This window comes from Corvus kubaryi, unplaced genomic scaffold, assembly GCF_017639235.1.
Source record: "Corvus kubaryi isolate FWS band 111438036 unplaced genomic scaffold, C.kubaryi_AGA036_p1.0 128, whole genome shotgun sequence".
Classification (NCBI taxonomy): domain Eukaryota; kingdom Metazoa; phylum Chordata; class Aves; order Passeriformes; family Corvidae; genus Corvus; species Corvus kubaryi.
The window spans coordinates 1,849,594-1,868,103 of NW_024580663.1; the positions used below are offsets into that span (position 1 = coordinate 1,849,594).

Consider the following 18,510-nt stretch of genomic DNA (forward strand, 5'->3'; position numbering starts at 1 on the left):
TTCCCTGTGCTCCTTCCAGCCCTGCTGCCCTTCCCTGTGCTCCATCCCGCCCTGTCCCAGCCTTCCAGCCACGGGGAAGCCAGACCCAAACCCACAGCTCCAGTTTTGGGGCTCATCTGGCAGTAGCAGGGATTTGTTTTGGTGATGAATTTTCATGGGCTGTCCCTGACCTGCGTGGTCCTGGCTACGCATCCCAAACACCCCAACACCAATCCCTGCCTGTGCTGATTCCCTCTGCCATGAGGGCACGTTAGGAAAAATTGTATTGGGATAAATTTCTTCATGGCAAGGGTGGCATTGGAAGGAGGGTGGTGGAATCACCATCCCTGGAGGTATTCAAGGAACAACTGGAGGTGGCACTCAGTGCTCTGGGCTGGGTGACAGCAAATCTTGATGACCGTGGAGGTCTTTTCCAACCTTGATGGCTCTGTGAGGATTCCCACTCACGGATGCTGGATGGGGCTAAGGGGACCCCGCACTCCTCAGCCCCTCTGCTCCCTCCTGCCTCTTCCTTCCCTCATTCAAACATCTCCAGATCCATCAGGACCTGCACCAGGCAGATTCTCCTTGCTAAACCCAGGGAAAACAAACTCAGCCCAAACAAGAGCAGTGCTAGGAGGGAAGAGGAATTTGGGATGCCACCGTGTCCCCACAAACCCACAACATTACCCCGTGTGCAGAGGGCAGGGACCGAGCAGCGGGAGAAATTCCATTGTTCACAAAGGAAACCGTAAAATCCGCCCCGGGCACCCTTTTCCTGCTGGCAGGGACGACGGAGGGAGCCACCCTGCTCGCCCTCCCCGAGCGCAGTGGGGGAAATCCAGCCCTTGTTAACCGGCTCGCTGCTGATCCCAAAGCGGGATCTGTGTCTCCCGGTCTCCTCTGGCAGCTTCCAAAGGTTCCTGCGCCTCCCCACACGCCAGGAGCCTCCTCTCAGGCAGCTGCCAAAGGAGCTGCTTCCCCAACAGCCGCCACAATGCAGCAACTCACAGGGCCGGGAGTGAAAGGCAATGTCAGAGCCAGCGCCCGGAATATCAAAATAAGTGACAAGGGAGCCATTGTGGCACCCGAGTTACTCAACTCCACATGGATTCATGAACCCCTCTCCTTCACAAACCGACCTGGAGCGCTGCAACATCCCTGGGTACGGAGGGAAAGAAAGAGAAGCCCAGGGACCGTACTCTGAACGCCCCAGAGCCAGCTTTCCGTGGGTGGAGGCTTGGGAATGATTTGCTTTGCCTGCAGAGGAGCAGGGCTCCAGCGCAGCGCAGCCTTCGGAGCAGGAGGCTGAGGGGAATATTATGGCCATGGAAACCAGGGCAAGCTTCGAGGAAAGCTGGAGCTGAATTGCCAAAATGACCCAGGGCAACGCTCAAGCTCCAGGAAACAGGACATGGGCTCAGCTCGTCCCTGAGCTGACCATTTTACCGCTTGTCTGAGCCACCGGTGCTTCTGCTGCTGTGCTGGGGCGAGGATGGAGCTGTGACAGCTCTTCCCATCCTTTTCCATGGCCCCCCTCGCAGAACACTGTGCTGCACTGATTTTTGGAGGAGAAGCCCCCCAGGAGCCCTCCCTGCTCGTTCTGCACCCACCCTGCAGGTGATGGGAAGAGCTCAGGGCGTTTCCGGGCACAGCAGCACCCTGAGGGACAGGGACAAGGCAAGCCCTGCCCTGGCTTGGTGTCACCTCCTGGCACCTACAGTTCCCCTCTGCTCTGCTCCTCCCCTTGGTGGCCTGGGGGTCCTGTCTGCCCGGGGGTCCCTCCCTGCCCTGCCACAGCATCTCCAGGTGTCCAGGTGCTTAAGCAGACCCAACTGCATTCCCAGCATTGCTCCGTGTTTGCACAACACGAAGGAATTGAGGGAAGAGCTGGTGCCGAGCACGGGATCAGGTCCCAGGGGCTCTGCCTGCTTTGGACAAGGGAGGGAGATGGATGGATCCACCTCTAAGCAAAGGTGTGGCCTGTGCACACCTGTGAGACCCCTCCTTTGTTCAAAACACTCGTTCAGGCCCTCCCAAAATTTCGTCCCTGAAGGTGATGTCCCCCAAAGGACCCTGACAGTTCTGGGCAGGAGCGCCAGCACAGTTAAAGGCCCAGCTCTGTCATCTGCCAGCCTGACTTTACTGGGGCCACCTCCACCACAGCCACGGGGGTCCCACAGGGCACATCGGCCGTGGGGTGACAGCTCTGGTCCGTGCTGCTCACGAGGCCTCGTGTGGTGGCTGTGCCTGCCCCCAAATCCCTGTGCCCACCCCCAGTTCCCAACAACCCCCCAGCTCTTTCACTGCTGACAAACCAGAGAAGGAATCCGCGACCAGAGAAACGACAGGCAGGAATCCATGGAATCCCAGAGCCAGGTGTTATCCCAAAAAGCACCTGCTCCCCCTCCTGAGTGGCTGCTCAGCTGACAATTAGCGAGTGCTGACCTTGCAGTCAGCAGAGCCAGTCTCCAAGTCCTGCCGAAATAATGATAGCAGAGCAGCCAGCCTCAAATGGACATCAGCTCCCGAGGCACTATTTAATGAATAAATCCAGGGAAAATGCGGGCTGACTCCACATAGGTGCCCTGAAGCCTCCTGAAATTTGCATGATGCTCAAAGAAGCCGCCAAAGCCCGGTGCCAACCTGCCTGGTCAGATCGAATTTATCTAACTCAGAGCAAGATCTAACGCAATTAGAAACCCATTTAGGCAGCCTGGGGACAGAGCCTGCCTAACCCTCAGCCTATCCCAGCTCCCAGCCCATCCAGGAGGTGCCATTTGGCTTTTCTTTGGGTGAAATGAAGATGGGCAAGGAAAATGTGGAAATAAATCATCGGAAGGGCGAACGGGAAAACGGAAAGGGGTCATAATCTTTACGGAATGATGTCTAAATTGGCCCGGCCGTGCTGCCCTGGAATGCCTGTCACCATCCCACTGATAATGGAGCTATTCTGGAGATGGTTGGTGTGGAGTGGAAATTGCCCTGGCCGCAGCAGGAGGTCTCATAATCATGTTAAAACCATCTGAAGATCCCAGGGAGAAAAAGCTTCCGGGACTGGGAGCAACACTCGAATAAAACCCTCGAGGAATCCAACAGCTGCGGAGTGGGAAAATAATGCTGGGAAAATAATGAGCTAATCTGGCTCCCAGTTGCACCCAGCGGAGCTGACAGGGAGTGTTGAAGGCTCTGGGGAGACCAGGGGGTCCGAAGCTGGAGGCTCAGGACTCTATAAAAAAAAAATGGAGATAACCAGGAATGCTTCCATGGAAGCCTGTCCACGGAAAACCTGTCAAATTGCTGAAATCAGATCATTATTCAAGAGAGCTCCTTGTCTCAGGGTTGGGGCGGGGGGGGAGATCTTTGCTGACACGTGAAAATGAAAAAATGATGCTCTTGCAAAGGAACTTTTCACTTCAGGAATCCAGCCAAGTATTAATTACAGAGCTCAACCCAAAAAGGTCAGTCAGAATCATGCCTTTAGAAATTACTAGGAAAAAAAGATATTTGTATATCATATATATTCTGATTGACTTGGGAAATAGAGGGGGAAAACTGTCAATTCTTCCTGATTTGCTTTCAAATTGAAAATTTTCCTCTGAGGGCAGACCTGTTCTGCAACCAGCTCCATTTCCACAGGCAAAGGACAGCAGCTTTTCCTGTTTGCCCAAGGAATCATGCCTGTTCCTGAGGTCTGGGCACCCACACGCTGCAGAGAAGGGCAGAGCCCTCACCTCAGTGGTCTGCACCTCCTGATGAATGGAGATACCAGGTGAGACAAATCTCCCTTTGGAGACATCAAACAGGTAGGACAAGTCATAGGAAGGCTTCTTAGGGCCACTTATCTTGTGTGCACTGCTCCAACTCCCATTCCCACCGGCACAGGACCCCTAGGATGGATGAGTTCCTCAAATCCCAGCATTGCTGTCACATCCTTGGCCAAACCAGATCGTGGCTCCAGACAAATTTCCTGCATGTTAGCAAAGGTTTCTGAGCTCTCCGGGCAAGAGATGCCCTGATAGACCTTAATAAATAGTGATCCACTTGAAATCCTTGGGAAAAAAAACCACCCAAGCTCCTGCAGGCGTTTGAAGAGCCTGGAATCACAACACCCCAGAAGGTCTTGCCCAGCCTGAATGAAAATGAAGGGCTCTTCAAACGCCTGAAGCGCGCGTTTTGCTTTCCACGCAGCTCGAGTGCTTTTGAGGCACAAGCAGGAGGATGAATGGATGAGTGTGAGAGGAACATCACACATCGCTCCAGCAGGACACTTCCAGCAGCATCTCAGTCCAGAGCTCAGCCAAGAGGTGCTCCAGCAGCAGGGCCGGATCTCTGGCAGAGCCTCCCTGGCAGCTGCTCCCGAGCACCGAGGAGTTGGGAGGATGTGAAAACCAGGCCATGTGGGAGCAAAATAGCTGCAGGCTTTCAGGTTGCTCAGGCCTTTCAAGATGTCTCTGAAGAGCTGAATCAGGGCACGCTGCTCCGACAGCTCCGGAGCAGGATCAGTTCCCAGGGAGAGAGGTGGGGAATCGCTGCCCTCCCCAAAGGACGGCCCCGAGCTTTGATGGAATGTGCGAGGATGCCGGTGCCATGTGCAGATAGGAGATCAGAGCGGGTGTTTTGCAAGCCACGAGGAGCTCAGAAGGATGTTTACATCCCGGGAAAGGGGCATCTTCAGGGATCTCTGGGCAGGACCCACAAGGCCTGGCTGTGGGTGCCAGAAGGGTGGAAATGATGAGGTGGTGGAGCTTCCTGCTGCTCTGCTGGCAGGTCACAGCCCATGCTCCCACCACAAACCCACCCACGCTTCCCTGCAAGCAGCTGAAGGGCTGAGGCAGTAAACAGCCTCCACCACACCAGGCATTGATGCAAAACAGCCAGGAATGTTTTCCAAGGGATCTGGGGGAGTTGTTTTCTTTCTGGTCCTCTGCCTGACCTCCTCTTCCTCTCGAGAGGGTTGGGTTGGGAATCGCACTCGGGAAAGAAGCCTTTACTACAGGGAAAGCAGATCCTCAAGGGTGCAGAGACCTCCAGAAAAGTTCAGAAAGTCAGGGAATAGCATCATGGAATGGTTTGAGTTGGAAGGAACCTTAAAGCTCATCCCATCCCACCCCCTGCCATGGCAGGACACCTCCCACTGTCCCAGGCTGCTCCAAGCCCCAATGTCCAACCTGGCCTTGGACACTGCCAGGGATCCAGGGGCAGCCCCAGCTGCTCTGGGCACCCTGTGCCAGGGCCTGCCCACCCTCCCAGGGAACAATTCCTTCCCAACATCCCATCTAAACCTCTCCTCTTTTAGTTTAAAAGAGTTCCCCTTGTCCGATCACTCTCTGCCTGTGTAAAATCTCTCTCCACCTTTTTTGTGGCTCTCCTTGAAGTACAGAAAAGGGTCAATACAAAAGACAAGGTCAATGAAGGGCCTGTTAGGGGGAAGCTGAGTGACTCTGAGTTGCAGATCTGACTCCAGAAGTGAAGCCAAGGCTGAGCTTCATCCAGCTTGCCCTGGTGGATGCTGCAGCCACAGTCAGAGGTGACTGTGGGCACCAAAATGCCAGGGGTGACCTCCTCACCCCTGTTCAATCCTCAGCCAAGCTGTGCTTTCTGGGGCACTGAAGGATCAGGGCACTGCAGGGAGAGCCTCTTTTGGAACAACCTCCACTGACCATATTGGTTTCTCCCAGGAGCAGAGCTGGGTTGTGCAATGGTGGCATGGCTGTGCCCTGGGGATGAGCCGTGCCCTGGGGATGGGCCGTGCCCAGGGTTCCTGGCAGGTGCTCTCACAGGACTGGGGTGTGTGGGGATGAGGGCGGAGGGCCACGAAGGTGATTTGGGCCTGGCACAGCACTCAGCATTCCAAAGGATGTGCCAACCAGTAGGAGATTTGCACCACCGGGGCTGGGTGTCCAACACCCCAAAAACCACAAAGGGCTCTTTGGGACCTGCCCTGGCACAGCCCCACATGAGGGGATTCACTCTGGGGGGTCCTGGCTGGCCACCAGCTCAGGGACACCAGAGCAGAGCAGCCACCCCTTTGCTGTTGTCCCATGGCTCCCAGGGCTGCCCTCCCCACCCTGACAGTTCCAGCCACTCCGTGCCCTTTGCTCCAGGCATTCCTCAGCCCTTGTTCCCTCCACAACACCCTCCCTGGCCTGTCCTACATCCCGCACCCTCTCATTACTCCAGCCTCTTTCCATCCCATCCCAGAACATCCCAGAACATCCCAGCTCTGTCCTCACCCGGGAACACCCCACCCTCCACCCCCTCCAGCTGCATCCCACCCTCTGTGCTTCACCCCATCCACAGCCTCTGGATGCTCTCTGGGCTGAGTGCCCAGGGACACGCAGGGGCCATCGAGTGCCTGGGGACACCCGGGGACCACAGGGACACCCAGGGACCACGGGGACACCCGGGGACCACAGGGACACCCAGGGACCACAGGGACACATGGGGACCACGGGGACACACAGGGACCACGGGGACACCCAGGGACCACAGGGACACCCAGGGACCACGGGGACACATGGGGACCACAGGGACACCCAGGGATCACGGGGACACACAGGGACCATGGGGACACCCAGGGACCATGGGGACACCCAGGGACCACGGGGACACCCAGGGACCACGGGGACACCCAGGGACCATGGGGACACACAGGGACCACAGGGACACCCAGGGACCACGGGGACACCCAGGGACCATGGGGACACCCAGGGACCACGGGGACACCCAGGGACCATGGGGACACACAGGGACCACGGGGACACCCAGGGACCATGGGGACACCCAGGGACCACGGGGACACCCGGGGACCATGGGGACACACGCTGTCACAGCCCCGGGTTCTGCCCCAGGATTTGGGTGCCGGGTGAAGCAGCCTGCAGGGCTGGGCCCTGCTCCAGAGAACAGCACTGCAGCTGAGAGCCCGGCCGAGCAGGCAGAGCAGTGCTGGGAATATCAATCAGGGAGGCTTGGAGCGGGCGGCCGCACACACAGCCAGGGCTTTCATCCCCCAGGATCCACAGCTCGGCCGGCAGAGCCAACCAGGGGCTCAGCCCCGCGCTGGGAGGGCTCAGCATCCTTCTGTACTGGGGCCAGCACAGTCAGGAGAGACTGGGGAAAGCCAGGGCAAAGGGAGAGATCAGGAGAGAGGGTGGAGAGGAGCAGACACAGTTGTGAAAGAAGAGGGAAGATTGGGGAGGAAAAAGGAGGAGTTCCCCAGATCCAAGCTAGGAAAGGCCAACGCTGGCTCCAAGGGCACCAGGCAGCGGAGAGGCTGAGGCTGTGAGAAGGGAGAGGAAGAGGAGGGCAGGGGGGAGTGAGAAGCAGAGAGGAATGGCAGGAGGGGAACTGGGCAGTGCTGTCACCCAGCCTCGAGTGGGGAGCCCCAGGCAGGGAGCACAGGCTGGGTGCCTTCATGGGAGAAAGGACGAGGTCCCCAGCGCTGGTGGGGCCAGCGACAGCCAGGCAGGAGAGACCCAGTGAGCTCCTTGATGGCTTAGGGACAGCAAGTGCCACTGCCTCCTTGCAGACACTGCCTACGGAGTTGTCACCTGCCCAAGGCTGCCCATCCTGCTGTCACCTGCTGTCACTGTGTCCACCCCACTGCCACCCTCCCCACAGCACAGCTTGTGCACAGCCCTGTGCCACTCTCCCTGGGGCTGTGCACCCCCTGTGCCACCTCTCACCATGGTGCAGGCTGCACAGCCCCCACTGCCACCTCCCTGGGGACAGGGGTTGTACCCTGCCCCGTGCCGCCTTCTCCCAGGGGAGACTCTGGCTGCCCCCCTGCATCCCCTACACGGCCTGTATGTGTGTCCCTGCCAGCCCTTGTCACAGAGACCGTGCTCCCCTCCCTGCCACCTCCGTGGGGTGCTGGCAGTGAGCAGCCCGCTGTCACCCACCACGCACGGGGAGCAGGCTGGGTACACCCCGCCGTAACCTCCCCCGCAGCACAGCCTGCGCACACCCACGCTGGCTCTGCCTGTACCACAGGGCTGCTCATCTCCCGTGGCTGCAGCTCCTCATTCTGAGGCCCCAAACACCCCACAGTGCTCCCAATCCCTGCCATCAACCGAAGTCCCCAGCGCAGACGTGCCAGGAGCCACCGCACCTTCCTGCCTTGCCCGTGGTGCCCTTGGCATCCCCACCAATGCCCCAGCACAGAGAACGAACCACTCCCCACCCCATCCTGTGCTCCCCCAGGCACCCCAGTGAGGCTCACAAAGCTGCTGTGCTTTGACACAGCCACTCTTCCCAGCAGATCCAGGGATCTGCAACCCCTCAACGGCATCTCCCTCATTCGATCTCGGCCTGGCAAAGCCAAATCTGACCCAAGCCCAGCTGATCCCAGGAGCAGGAGCTGATTCACAGTGCGGAGGAGCTGCTCCCAGCACAGCGTGTCTCTGAAACTGGGGAAAAGCAGGGCAGGTCCCCCATGAACCTCAGCTCCATCTGCAGCTCCTTGCTGGATCCATTTATCAGCTCATTCCACGTGAACGACCTTGAGAAAACCCACTGACCCAGGACAGTGGGAGACTTTCCCAGACATCTGCCAGCACCTAAACCTGCAATTTATGGAGACTCTGAGCTAAATTCTGAAACAAAACGATTTCATTTCTGTCCATTACAGCTACAATATTCCTCTCCTCCCCTCCCGCAGAGAGTAATTAATGCTGCACCGTGCTCCGAGCCCACGGGCAGGTGCAGGAAGCTCTGCTGCGCTCACTCGAGTTCACATCACTCCAGCCCAGGTGGTGGGGGGCTGTAAGGACCCGGGGCAGTCTTGGGAAAGGATGTAGAATATCCCCTCCCGGTAAAAAAGGATGGAGCCTGGGAGCCAGGCAGAAGAAAGAGCCACTCCCCATGCCAGCGCCTGAGTTCTCATCCCAGGTTCATCAAAGAGCTGCTGAGGACAAGGAAGGAAGGGAAACTTCTCTCAGAAAGTTCCCAAAGGGAAGCAGATAGCAGGGCTGAGCCAAGCCCCAAGACTGCCCTGCCCAGCCCTGCGGGGAGCACTTATTGAGGTGGTTGCTGGTGTCTCCTTTCCTCCTCTGCAGCCATCGCATCTCCCTGCGGGTCCCAGCCCTGCCTGCCCAGGAGGCCCAGACACTTCCTGGATGGTTCAAGATAAAACCTTATGCTGTTAGCAAAACAAACGAGGAGGCTGTGAGAGCCAAGGCTGGCACAGGGCTCAAAACACCGAAGCCAGAACCACTTGTTTCCCTGGCTGATCTAATCTCTCCCAGCGCCAGAGCCCCTCTGGCCCAGCAGCCTGGTGCGGCCACTGGAGGCCCTGGGGAAGAGGTGAACTGGTGTGACAGGACCAGGGATGGGTGCCCCACTTTGGAAGAAAAATCAGGAGAAACAGGAATGGGTGGCCAGGGAGGGGGTCCCTGAGGTGGGATGGTTGGATGGTGGGAGGGGGGGTGTTGGACTGTTCCTGCCTACCAGGATCCATCTTTTCTCCAAACAGCTGGAGCTGAGCAAGCCCCACGGCATTGGCATCACCCCCATCCATCCCGCCAGGAGATCCCATACAGGGAGAGGGAGAGGACCACCCGGCTCCAGCAAGCCTTCCTGGGAGGATCTCTCCTTCCCATCACCTCTCGGGGTGCGGGAGCTCCGGGATCCGGGTGCTGCTGACATGCCAAGGCTCCATCTGCAACCACGTGCGCCCTCATTGCAGCACTGCGGCGGGCGGGAGCCGGCGGCTGCCAGCCCGCGCCGGCGGGATTTGGGTCAGGCTAGCCAGGCACAGGGATCTGCTCCGCCACGCTCTGGCTGTGGGATGTGGGTGTGGCTCAAGAGGACGTGGGGATCAACCAGGAGAAGCTTTGAGGGAGGATGTTGGGGTGGAAGAAAGCCAGGCGGGCTGGGCCACGGCTCGGACTGCGTCCACATCCTCATGTGTGTGTGTGTGCGTGTGTGTGTGCAGGTGGTGGGAGCCCTGTTCTGGAGGAACATCCTTAGAAGGCCAGGTAGTGACTGGACATGGGAGATGTCAACCTGGGGATGAAGTGTCAGCACCATGAGGCCTCTGGACTGACCACACTGGGGTGTGGTGGAGGGTTTGTGGAGATGGCCGGCCCACGTGAGCATCACTTCTGGCCTCCGCAGGGCCTGAGTGCTCCAGCGGCCAAGGACATGGAAAATATGCCCGGGAAATTGCTGGGAGCAAGAGCCTCTTCAGGGGCAGCAGGGAAAATAAGGCACAACCGGTCAAAAATAGAAAACTTTATTGAAGTCAAATCCAACAGGGCAGCTGAGCTCAGCCCCACGGCAGGAGCCCAGCCTGCCGCTCACTGGGGTACAAAGAAGGGGGCAGGGGTCTCATGGGGCACAGGGGGTACAGCATGGGGGGGAGTGGGTGGTCCTCACCCACGGGGCCCCAGGAAGAAGGCAAAGCCACAGGCACTCGCTCCCTCTCTCCCTCCCTGGCTGGTTAAGGACAGAGGTGCCAAAGCAGAAACGTGGTGCAAGCTCCTAAGTGGCCAGACAGCCCGAGAAAGAGGGTCCTGCAAGCTCCGCGCTCAGCCCACGACCTCGTGGCTCAGCTCCAAGCTCCAGTGCACACCAGCGAGCAGCCAAGACCTGCCTCCGCCCTGCCCCGCACGCAGAGACCCCCCCGGCGACACCAAGAGCAGTGACCCGACCACAGCAGAGACCCCAGTGCCCCTCTCCCCCGGCCCCCAGCACAGCCCCAGCCCCGCCACACGGACGGGCCATTCGCGTGCCCCAGGATCTGTGGGCCCTCTCCCGCAGAGCCACAGCTCCTGGCCCGGCTCCGGCACTAAGGGAAGCGCAGATTTCACCGCACTGGCTGTGGCAGAGGGCCCGAGCCTGGGGGAAGCCGGAGCCTGAGCCTGGGAAAAAGGCAGAACTTTGCTCCTCCACCCAGCCCCACCTGCCCGGGCAGCCGCAGCGGGCACAGAGCTTCCTTTGAGGCGCCCTGGCGCAGAGCTGATGGCAGGTTCAGCCGCACCAGCAGAGCCGGGCTGGCAACAGCGAGGCCAGAGCCTTCCCAACTGCTCCCTGGAGCAGGGCAGGGCTGGAACCCAGCTGTGGCAGGAGCAGGACCAGTCCCTCCTCCCCAAGAGCCAGCCTAAGCGGAGGGAGGGATGGGAGGGTGTGCATCACCCTCCTCGGTGCTCTTAGAGCCGTCCCCAAAGGGGACGCAGGCGGGTGGCATTTCCTGCCCAGAGCCCCACATGCAGAGCCACACACATGCAGCGCCCTTCGCATCACCGTCACCCAGGCAGCGCCACCAGGACCCAGCCCCGGGTGCTCTGACAAGGGCTCAGACAGTTGTTGGCCTCCCCCACACCGTCCCCATCCCCTCCCTGCACCACGCCCAGGCTCTGTGCCTCAGCTCCGGGGTAGTCCAACGCCATCCCCCCGGGCCACACATGCAGGGCTGGGGGCCAGTCCACGTTCACTCCCACACCTCTGTCCAGATGGCTCCCCGGTGCAGCGGGGGCGCCGCTGCCGGCCTCAGGATGAGCTCTCCTACCTGCTTGTTGGTGTATTTCTGGGGGTTGGTGCGGTAGCTGTAGTCCGAGTACTGCTCGGAGCCCGTCGAGTTGTTGTCCCCGGTGCCAACAAAGGTGTTGGTGGCCGGCAGGTCCTGCACCACTTGGTGCTTCTTGGAGGCGGAGGGTGACTGAGGCTGCAGCTGGATGGATGGCAGAGGCGAGTTGGAGCGGTAGTGGCGGCCCAGGTCCGGGCTGCCCGGAGGGTAGTTCAGGGGCAGGTGGATCCGGGGGCTGTCGCTGACAGAGTCGTTCATGAGGTTGAACTTTAGCGATTTCTGCAGCCCCGTCTCCTCCTCATCCTCCGTGGGCTTGGGCGGCTTGGGAGACTTGCTCTTCTTCACCTTGCTCTTGCTCTTCCCGCTCTTGCTGGCCTGCTTGGGTGCGTAAAGGTCCTTGGTCTCCTTCTTGCCCGCCTGGTAGCCGCTCTTGGCCTCGCGCTGCCGGCAGTAGCGCACCAGGACCACCAGCACGATGACCAGGGTGACAGCCACGATGCCGGCGATGACCCCAAAGAGGATGTTGCTCCGCTGCTTGCTGCGCTCATACTCGGGGTCACCGGCGATGTCGATGTCCAGCGGAGTGTCCAGGCTGTGCCCCACCAGCGTGTCCAGCAGCGTGCGGTTGGCCAGCGTCTCGTTGACGTAGAAGTGCACCAGGGCCGTGCCGTGCCGCGAGGGCTTGCCCTTGTCATTGACGCGCACGACCAGGCGGTGCAGGCCATGGTGCTTGCGCAGGATCTCCTTCTCCAGGGTGATGTCTCCGCTCTGCGGGGAGATCTGGAAGAGCTCGAAGGGGTTGCCTCCCGTGATGCTGTAGATCAGCTCGGCATTGATGCCCGAGTCGATGTCCTCTGCCTTGACCTTGCTCACCTGCTGGCCTGGGCTGGTGTGGGGCAGGATGTGCTTGTAGGTGGCGTTGGAGGGGGAGGTGATGAAGGGGGCATTGTCATTCTCATCCAAGACGTTAATGGTCACGCCCACGTAGGCAGACCTGGGGGGATCCCCACCATCCACCGCCTTGAGTCGGAAGGTGTAGGTGCTCTGCTGCTCCCGGTCAAAAGAGATGCTGGAGAGGATGGTGCCAGTGCCATTTTGGATGACAAAATCCCCGTTGTCTTGCTCCACTGATAGCTGGATCCGGGCATTTTCTCCTTTGTCAGCATCGATGACCGTCACCATGCCCACAGGGCTGAGGGGTGGCATGTTCTCCATCACTGAGAAGTTGTAGCCACTCAGCATGAACTTGGGGTCGTTGTCATTCCTGTCCATGACATTGATGGCCACAGACGCTGTGCCCTGCTTGCTGGGGCTGCCCTTATCTTCTGCCACCACCAAGAACTCGTAGCGTTCCCGTTGCTCTCGGTCCAGCACCGCCTTCACTCGGATCTCCCCAGAGTCAGGGTCAATGGTGAAGGAGCCCTTGGAGGCGGGGTCTGTCACCAGGGAATAAACCAGCTTGGCATTGGAGCCGCTGTCAGCGTCAGTGGCACTCACCTCCATCACCAGGTCATCAGGCTCGTTGTTCTCGGGGAAGGCCACCTCAGTGAAGCTCTGGCTGAAGACAGGGGCATTGTCATTGACGTCCATCACCTGCACCTTCAAGGAGTTGGTACTGGAGAGGGGCGGGTTGCCCGAATCCACAGCCACGATCTCAATCGTGTACTCCTTCACCGACTCGTAGTCCAGCGGCGTGGTGGTCTGCAGGAAGTATTTCTTCTTGCTGTCACTCCCTGTCTCACTGGCCTGGCGCAGCTGGAATGGGACATCACCGGCCACCACGCAGGTCACCACAGCGTTTTCACCCTCATCTCGGTCGGACACCTGCACCAGAGCCACTGCTGTCTCTACTGGCACGTCCTCCGAGATGTTGGCCATGCCATCCTGGTGAGTGACCAACCCTATGCCCCGGATCTCTATGGAGGGTGCGTTGTCATTCATGTCCTTGATGGTGACCACCACCTGAGTGCGGGCGCTCTTGGGGTTGGCACCCTTGTCCTTGGCCATGACGGAGAACTTGAGGGTGCCGATGTCCTCGCGGTCGATGGGGCCCTGCACGGTGATGAGCCCCGTGGCGCGGTCCAGGCGCAGCAGCCGCCGCACCATGTCAGAGGCCTGGTGGAAGGAGTAGTCGATCTCGGCGTTGGAACCCTGGTCCGAGTCGTTGGCTTTCACCTGGGGGACAGAGGGACAATCGGTGAGCAGGACGAGGGAACGGCGGAGTGAGCCCCTCCACAAACCGCTGTGGCCTTCCCTGGGGACAGCCGGGGGGAAAAACCAGGATTTCCTCTTCTGGGGCCAAGGACTGTGGGGCAAAGAGCCTGGGACCGGCAGAGCAGCTGGGAGCCGCCCTCGGGCACGGAGGCTTTGCCTCACTCTTCCAGAGAAACCGGCTGGGCCGGTTGGCTGCGCTCCCCTCCCGGCCGGCTCCGGCACGCAGGGAATCCTCTGGAGCCATGGAACCGTGCTGCTGAGACCCAGCCAGCAGCAGGGAGGGACAGCTCCAGCTGTGCCCCCGAGGAGGGGCTGGAGCAGCTGCCTGGCTCAGGTGAGGTTGAGGAGGGAGGCAACGATGTGCGGAGCTGCAGCAGCTCCATCGCGGCATCCAGGGGTGCAGCCAAGCAGGGATTGGGGCTGCCTAAGCCCTGCACAGCCCCGTCCATCCCTGCCCGCCCGCCAGGAGCCCTGCATCCCCATAAACCTGCCTCTACGCCTATTATTTGCTTTCTAAAGAAGATGAGGTTTGTCTAACATTTGCCTCCCTAATCGGCTCTCTGAGCAGCCTCTTCTCTGCACCATTTGCTGCTCCGCCGTTATCTTGCTCAGCAGATTTGGATGGAGAACGAAAGTTGTTAAATGTAAATTCCACCTTTTACCTCCACTCACAAAACAGGCGGAAGTCATTTTCCCCCTGAAAGATAAAAGCTGAGCAATGGCAGCAGCGGCGTCTCAGCCCATTCTCCTCCCGGCCATGCAGCTCCCTTATCTGCTTCCAACTCCCATTCTCTTAACAGTGAAAAATGAATTCTTAAAAAATTCACATCAGAATTAGCAGGCAGATGAGAGCTGGCCGCGCTCCGCTTATTAAGATGGCAGCTGCAGATAAACAGATGTCAACTACTATCATCTCAATGCCCCCTCCAAGCCAAATCCACCAAGATCCAGCCCCCTGGGCTCTCTGGGCCAGTTTTCAGCGCTGCCCAAGATGGGGCAGAGCCCCGGCTCCCTGCAGACAGCAGGGCAGCTCTGGAGCCACGGCCAGCCCGCACACGGGCAGCAGGGATGCTCCCTGTCCCTACCTCCTGAGTTTCCATGGAGCGGCCAAGGGAATGCAACTTATGAAAGGGTCTGTGTCTTGTCTGCGGGCAGCACTGAGACCGCACTGGCTGCAAGCCAGACTCCCGGTGGCCCTCAGGTCCCAGCCCTCCCAGTAACCCAGAACCCTGCTCCCTGCAGCCCTGCTGCTGCCCCTCAGCTGCGTCCTGCGGCCCCGCTCTGGCTGCGCCTTCCTGCACATCCTCTCCAACCTCGCTTGAGCAGATGTGACATCCCGGGGACCTGCCTGCCTACTGGCCCTGGGTGACACGGTGGGTTCCTCCATCCAACCCTCCCTCCTCCCTGGAGGAACCACGGCTGTGCCGATGCTTCTGGGTTGTCCCTGCAGCCAGGCAGAAGGGGAAGCAGGAAGGAGAAGCATCCCCCCCACTCACCTGGAGGACAGAGTGCCCCACAGGGCTGTTTTCGGAGAGCTCTGCCTCGTACAGGGCCTTCTCGAACTTGGGCGCGTTGTCGTTCATGTCCAGGATGGTGATGCGGAGCAGGGCACTGCTCGCCCGTGGGGGGTTCCCCCCGTCCTGCACCTTGATGGTCAGATCGTAGGAGTCCCACTGCTCCCGGTCCAGGTTCCCCATGACGATCAGCTGCGGCTGCTTCTCGTCCTGGTCCTCGGCCACCTGCAGCCCAAAGAGCTCCTGCGCCTCCGGACCAGCCATCAGCTCGTAGGAGGCAACACCGTTGGGGCCTGAGTCCCGGTCCATGGCCAGGGGGATGGGGAAGAGCGTCCCGATGTTGGTGTTTTCGGGGATGGAGAGGGTGAGGACGGGCGAGGCGAAATTGGGGGTGTTGTCATTGATATCCAGCACCTCGATCTGCCCCTCGAGCAGGCGCGGGCTGCTGTTGGCGTTCAGGTTAGTGATGGACACCTCGAACTCCAGGAAGCAGGGCTCTCCGGGCAGGAGGTGCTGGCACTCCCGCAGGTTCTCCCGGTCGATGGAGGTCTCTGTGGTGTAGATGTCCCCAGTCTTGCCATCCACACGGAGGTACGGGGCCCCCACTTCCAGCTTGTAGAGGTGCCCCATGTCCGGTAAGCCGTAGTCAGAGGCCAGGCTCCCTATGAGGCTGTTGGGGGGTTGTTCCTCCTGCACTTTGTAGACCGCACGTGTCCCCGAGGCCAGGGCAGGGAGCTGGCAGAGGAGCCACAGGCCCAGGCAGGATGCCAGCGAGTTCATCCTGCGCTGCAGGGGAGCTGGAGAAGACACAGACACTGGAGGTTAGGGACCAGCCCACTTCCCTGGCTTATCCCACTCTACCATGTGGGGCTGCACATGGTCCTGGCACGGCTCCCAAAGGGAAGGGGCTGCTGGGGCTGGCCCAGCCGAGGGCTCCTGGCAGCCTCCAGTGCCCTGAAAGACCCGTCTCGGCTTGCAAAGTTCCTGCAACGCCCTGCTGGAGTGAGTAACCCCATCATTGAAACCTCAGCCCTGTCACTTGCAGGAAGCCACTCCTGCCACTGTCCACCCTCTTCGTCACCACACCAACTGTAATTAGACCCAACGAGGCACACTAACAGGGTGGACTGCAGGCAGCCTGCTGCCAACAACCCGATGGGAGCCGGCCAGGCTCCGAGACAGCTTCTCACCACCCAAACACAGGAGCATTGTGTGCCACCAGTGCAGGGGCACTGCCTGCCACGCACGGCAGGGACACACAGGCACTGCACGCAGCTGCCAGGACTGCAGAAACGGGAGCACCAAACGGGGAGCTCTGCCTGCTCCGCGGGGATGTGGGGCTGACACCCATCTGGCACTGCGGGGTTGTGGGGCTGACACCCATCTGGCACTGCGGGGACATGAGACACTGAAGGGACACAGGGCTGACACCCACCCAGGGACACGGGGCACCGCAGGGATGCAGGGCTGCCATGCCCCCAGCACTGCAGGGACACGGGGCACTGGCAGCATACAGCTCCCTCCCATCCATCACTGCCTGCCCGGCAGGACCCGCAGCAGCCATCACTCTGGGGACACAGGACACTGCAGGAACACAGCACTGTCGCCCACCCAGCACTGCAGGGCTGCAGGGCACTGCCCGCACTGCAGGAACTGCACCCCTCCACCACTGCAGGGCCACGGGATGCTGCGGGGATGCAGGGCTGCCACCCCTCAGCACTGCAGGGCCGTGGGGCACCGCTGTGGCAGGGACAAAGCAGCACTGCCCTCGCCGCACTGCCAGCACAGTGGCACTGCCAGCCTCGCACTGCGAGGTACAGAGGCACCACCCACGCGGCACTGCAGGGATGCAGGGGCCCTGTGCCTCATCCCTCCTGCACTGCCTGTGGAGCACTGCCGCCCCCGGTGCCCCTGGCACTCCGAGGGACACCGGGTCCCTGCCCAGGCTGCGCTGCAGTGCAGGAACCCCCCGGGCAGCCCCTGGCAGTGCCCAGCCCCGGCGCACTGCAACGGCAGCGCAGCAGCCCCCTCGCTGCACAGTCACTAGGCAACCCCACACCCTGCGCCAGCGGCTCCTGTTCCCTTCCTCACTGCAGACACACTGTTCCTTCCCATTCCCTCCCACTCCAGTCTGGGACATGGCACACACTGGGTGCCCACCCCGTGCCAGTGCCCACCCCGCTGCTGCAGCGGCGGTGCCAGGAGCACTGCCCCCCTGCATTGCAGAGACACCCCTGCACCGCTGCCCCTGCCACTGGCACCTCCTCCCCATGCCCACACACTGCCCAGGCCGTGCCAGGCATACCGCCAGCCCCACAGACTGTCCCCTCCTGTGCCAAGCCACATGCCTTGCCACCAAGCCCCTGATAGCTGCTGGGCTTGGCCACCAGCTTTCCCGTCCCCTGGTTTCCGTTCTGGGAACACATTTTCCTCCTCCAGGGTCCAGGAGCACCCACGCAGCTTCTGCTGAGCTGTGAGCGTAAAGGGGTTCAACACAGCTCGCCGGCACCCAAAAACCCAGGGACTGGGTGCCCTAAAATTAACACCCACAAACATCTGCCAAGGCCCCGCAGCATCACCCTCCTCTCGCCGCTCCCATCGCTCCCTCTGTCCATACTCTGCACCCAAGGGTAAGCAAACGCTCCATGGGCAAGCGCTCCATCCCCATCCCCCTCAGTGGTGCCACGCAGCAAGTGCCCAGCTCCTGGTTAGCCTGGCATTGTATGGATCATCAGCAAGTGGAGCACCCTGCACTGTCCTCCTCGGTACTTCCCACAAGCCAACAGCTCCCGGTCCTTCCACCTCTCTGCTTGCCCATGGATGTGGGGACATGGAAGAGATGAGCTCTGCCTCCACAGTGAAAATACATCTCCGGGTCTGGAGAGGAAACGGTGGCCCTGAAGCCAAGCTCGCCTCTGCTCCCTTGTCCTGCCACTTCCTTTCTGCAGAGCAGAGCCATTCCCAGCTGGCTGAGGCCGTGCAGAACTGCCCTCACCGGCGCTGGGATGTGTGACTCAGGGAGGAAGGCATGAGGAGAGCAAGACCTCTTCCATCCCTGGACCAAGCTGAGGATGGAGGAGCTCAGGAGCCAAGCAGAAACACAACAGATCTCTGCATCAACACAGGGAGTGTGTGCACACACGCGTGTGTCTGTGCTGGGTGTGCACTGTGAGCATTCCGGGGGTGTGCACCTGCCCGGAGCACGGCCGTGTGTCCGTAGGAAAGGGCACAGCTGTGCCCTGGCAGGGTGTGCAGGCGTGTCACACACACACA

The 18,510-nt window shown here is 60.3% G+C and overlaps 1 protein-coding gene across 5 annotated transcripts in view; it reads right to left on the reverse strand.

The window, feature by feature from the left end:
• Positions 1-18,510, reverse strand: part of PCDH1 (protocadherin 1) — a 55,416-nt gene that overhangs the window by 31,548 nt on the left and 5,358 nt on the right. For all 5 annotated transcript variants that reach the window (XM_042025052.1, XM_042025035.1, XM_042025044.1 and 2 more), the window contains exons 2-3: positions 15,220-16,034; positions 11,492-13,684 (exon numbers count right to left, since the gene is read on the reverse strand). In XM_042025052.1, the coding sequence (XP_041880986.1) occupies positions 11,492-13,684; positions 15,220-16,017 (2,991 nt within the window). In that variant the 5' untranslated portion in view covers positions 16,018-16,034. The remainder of the gene's footprint in view (positions 1-11,491; positions 13,685-15,219; positions 16,035-18,510) is intronic.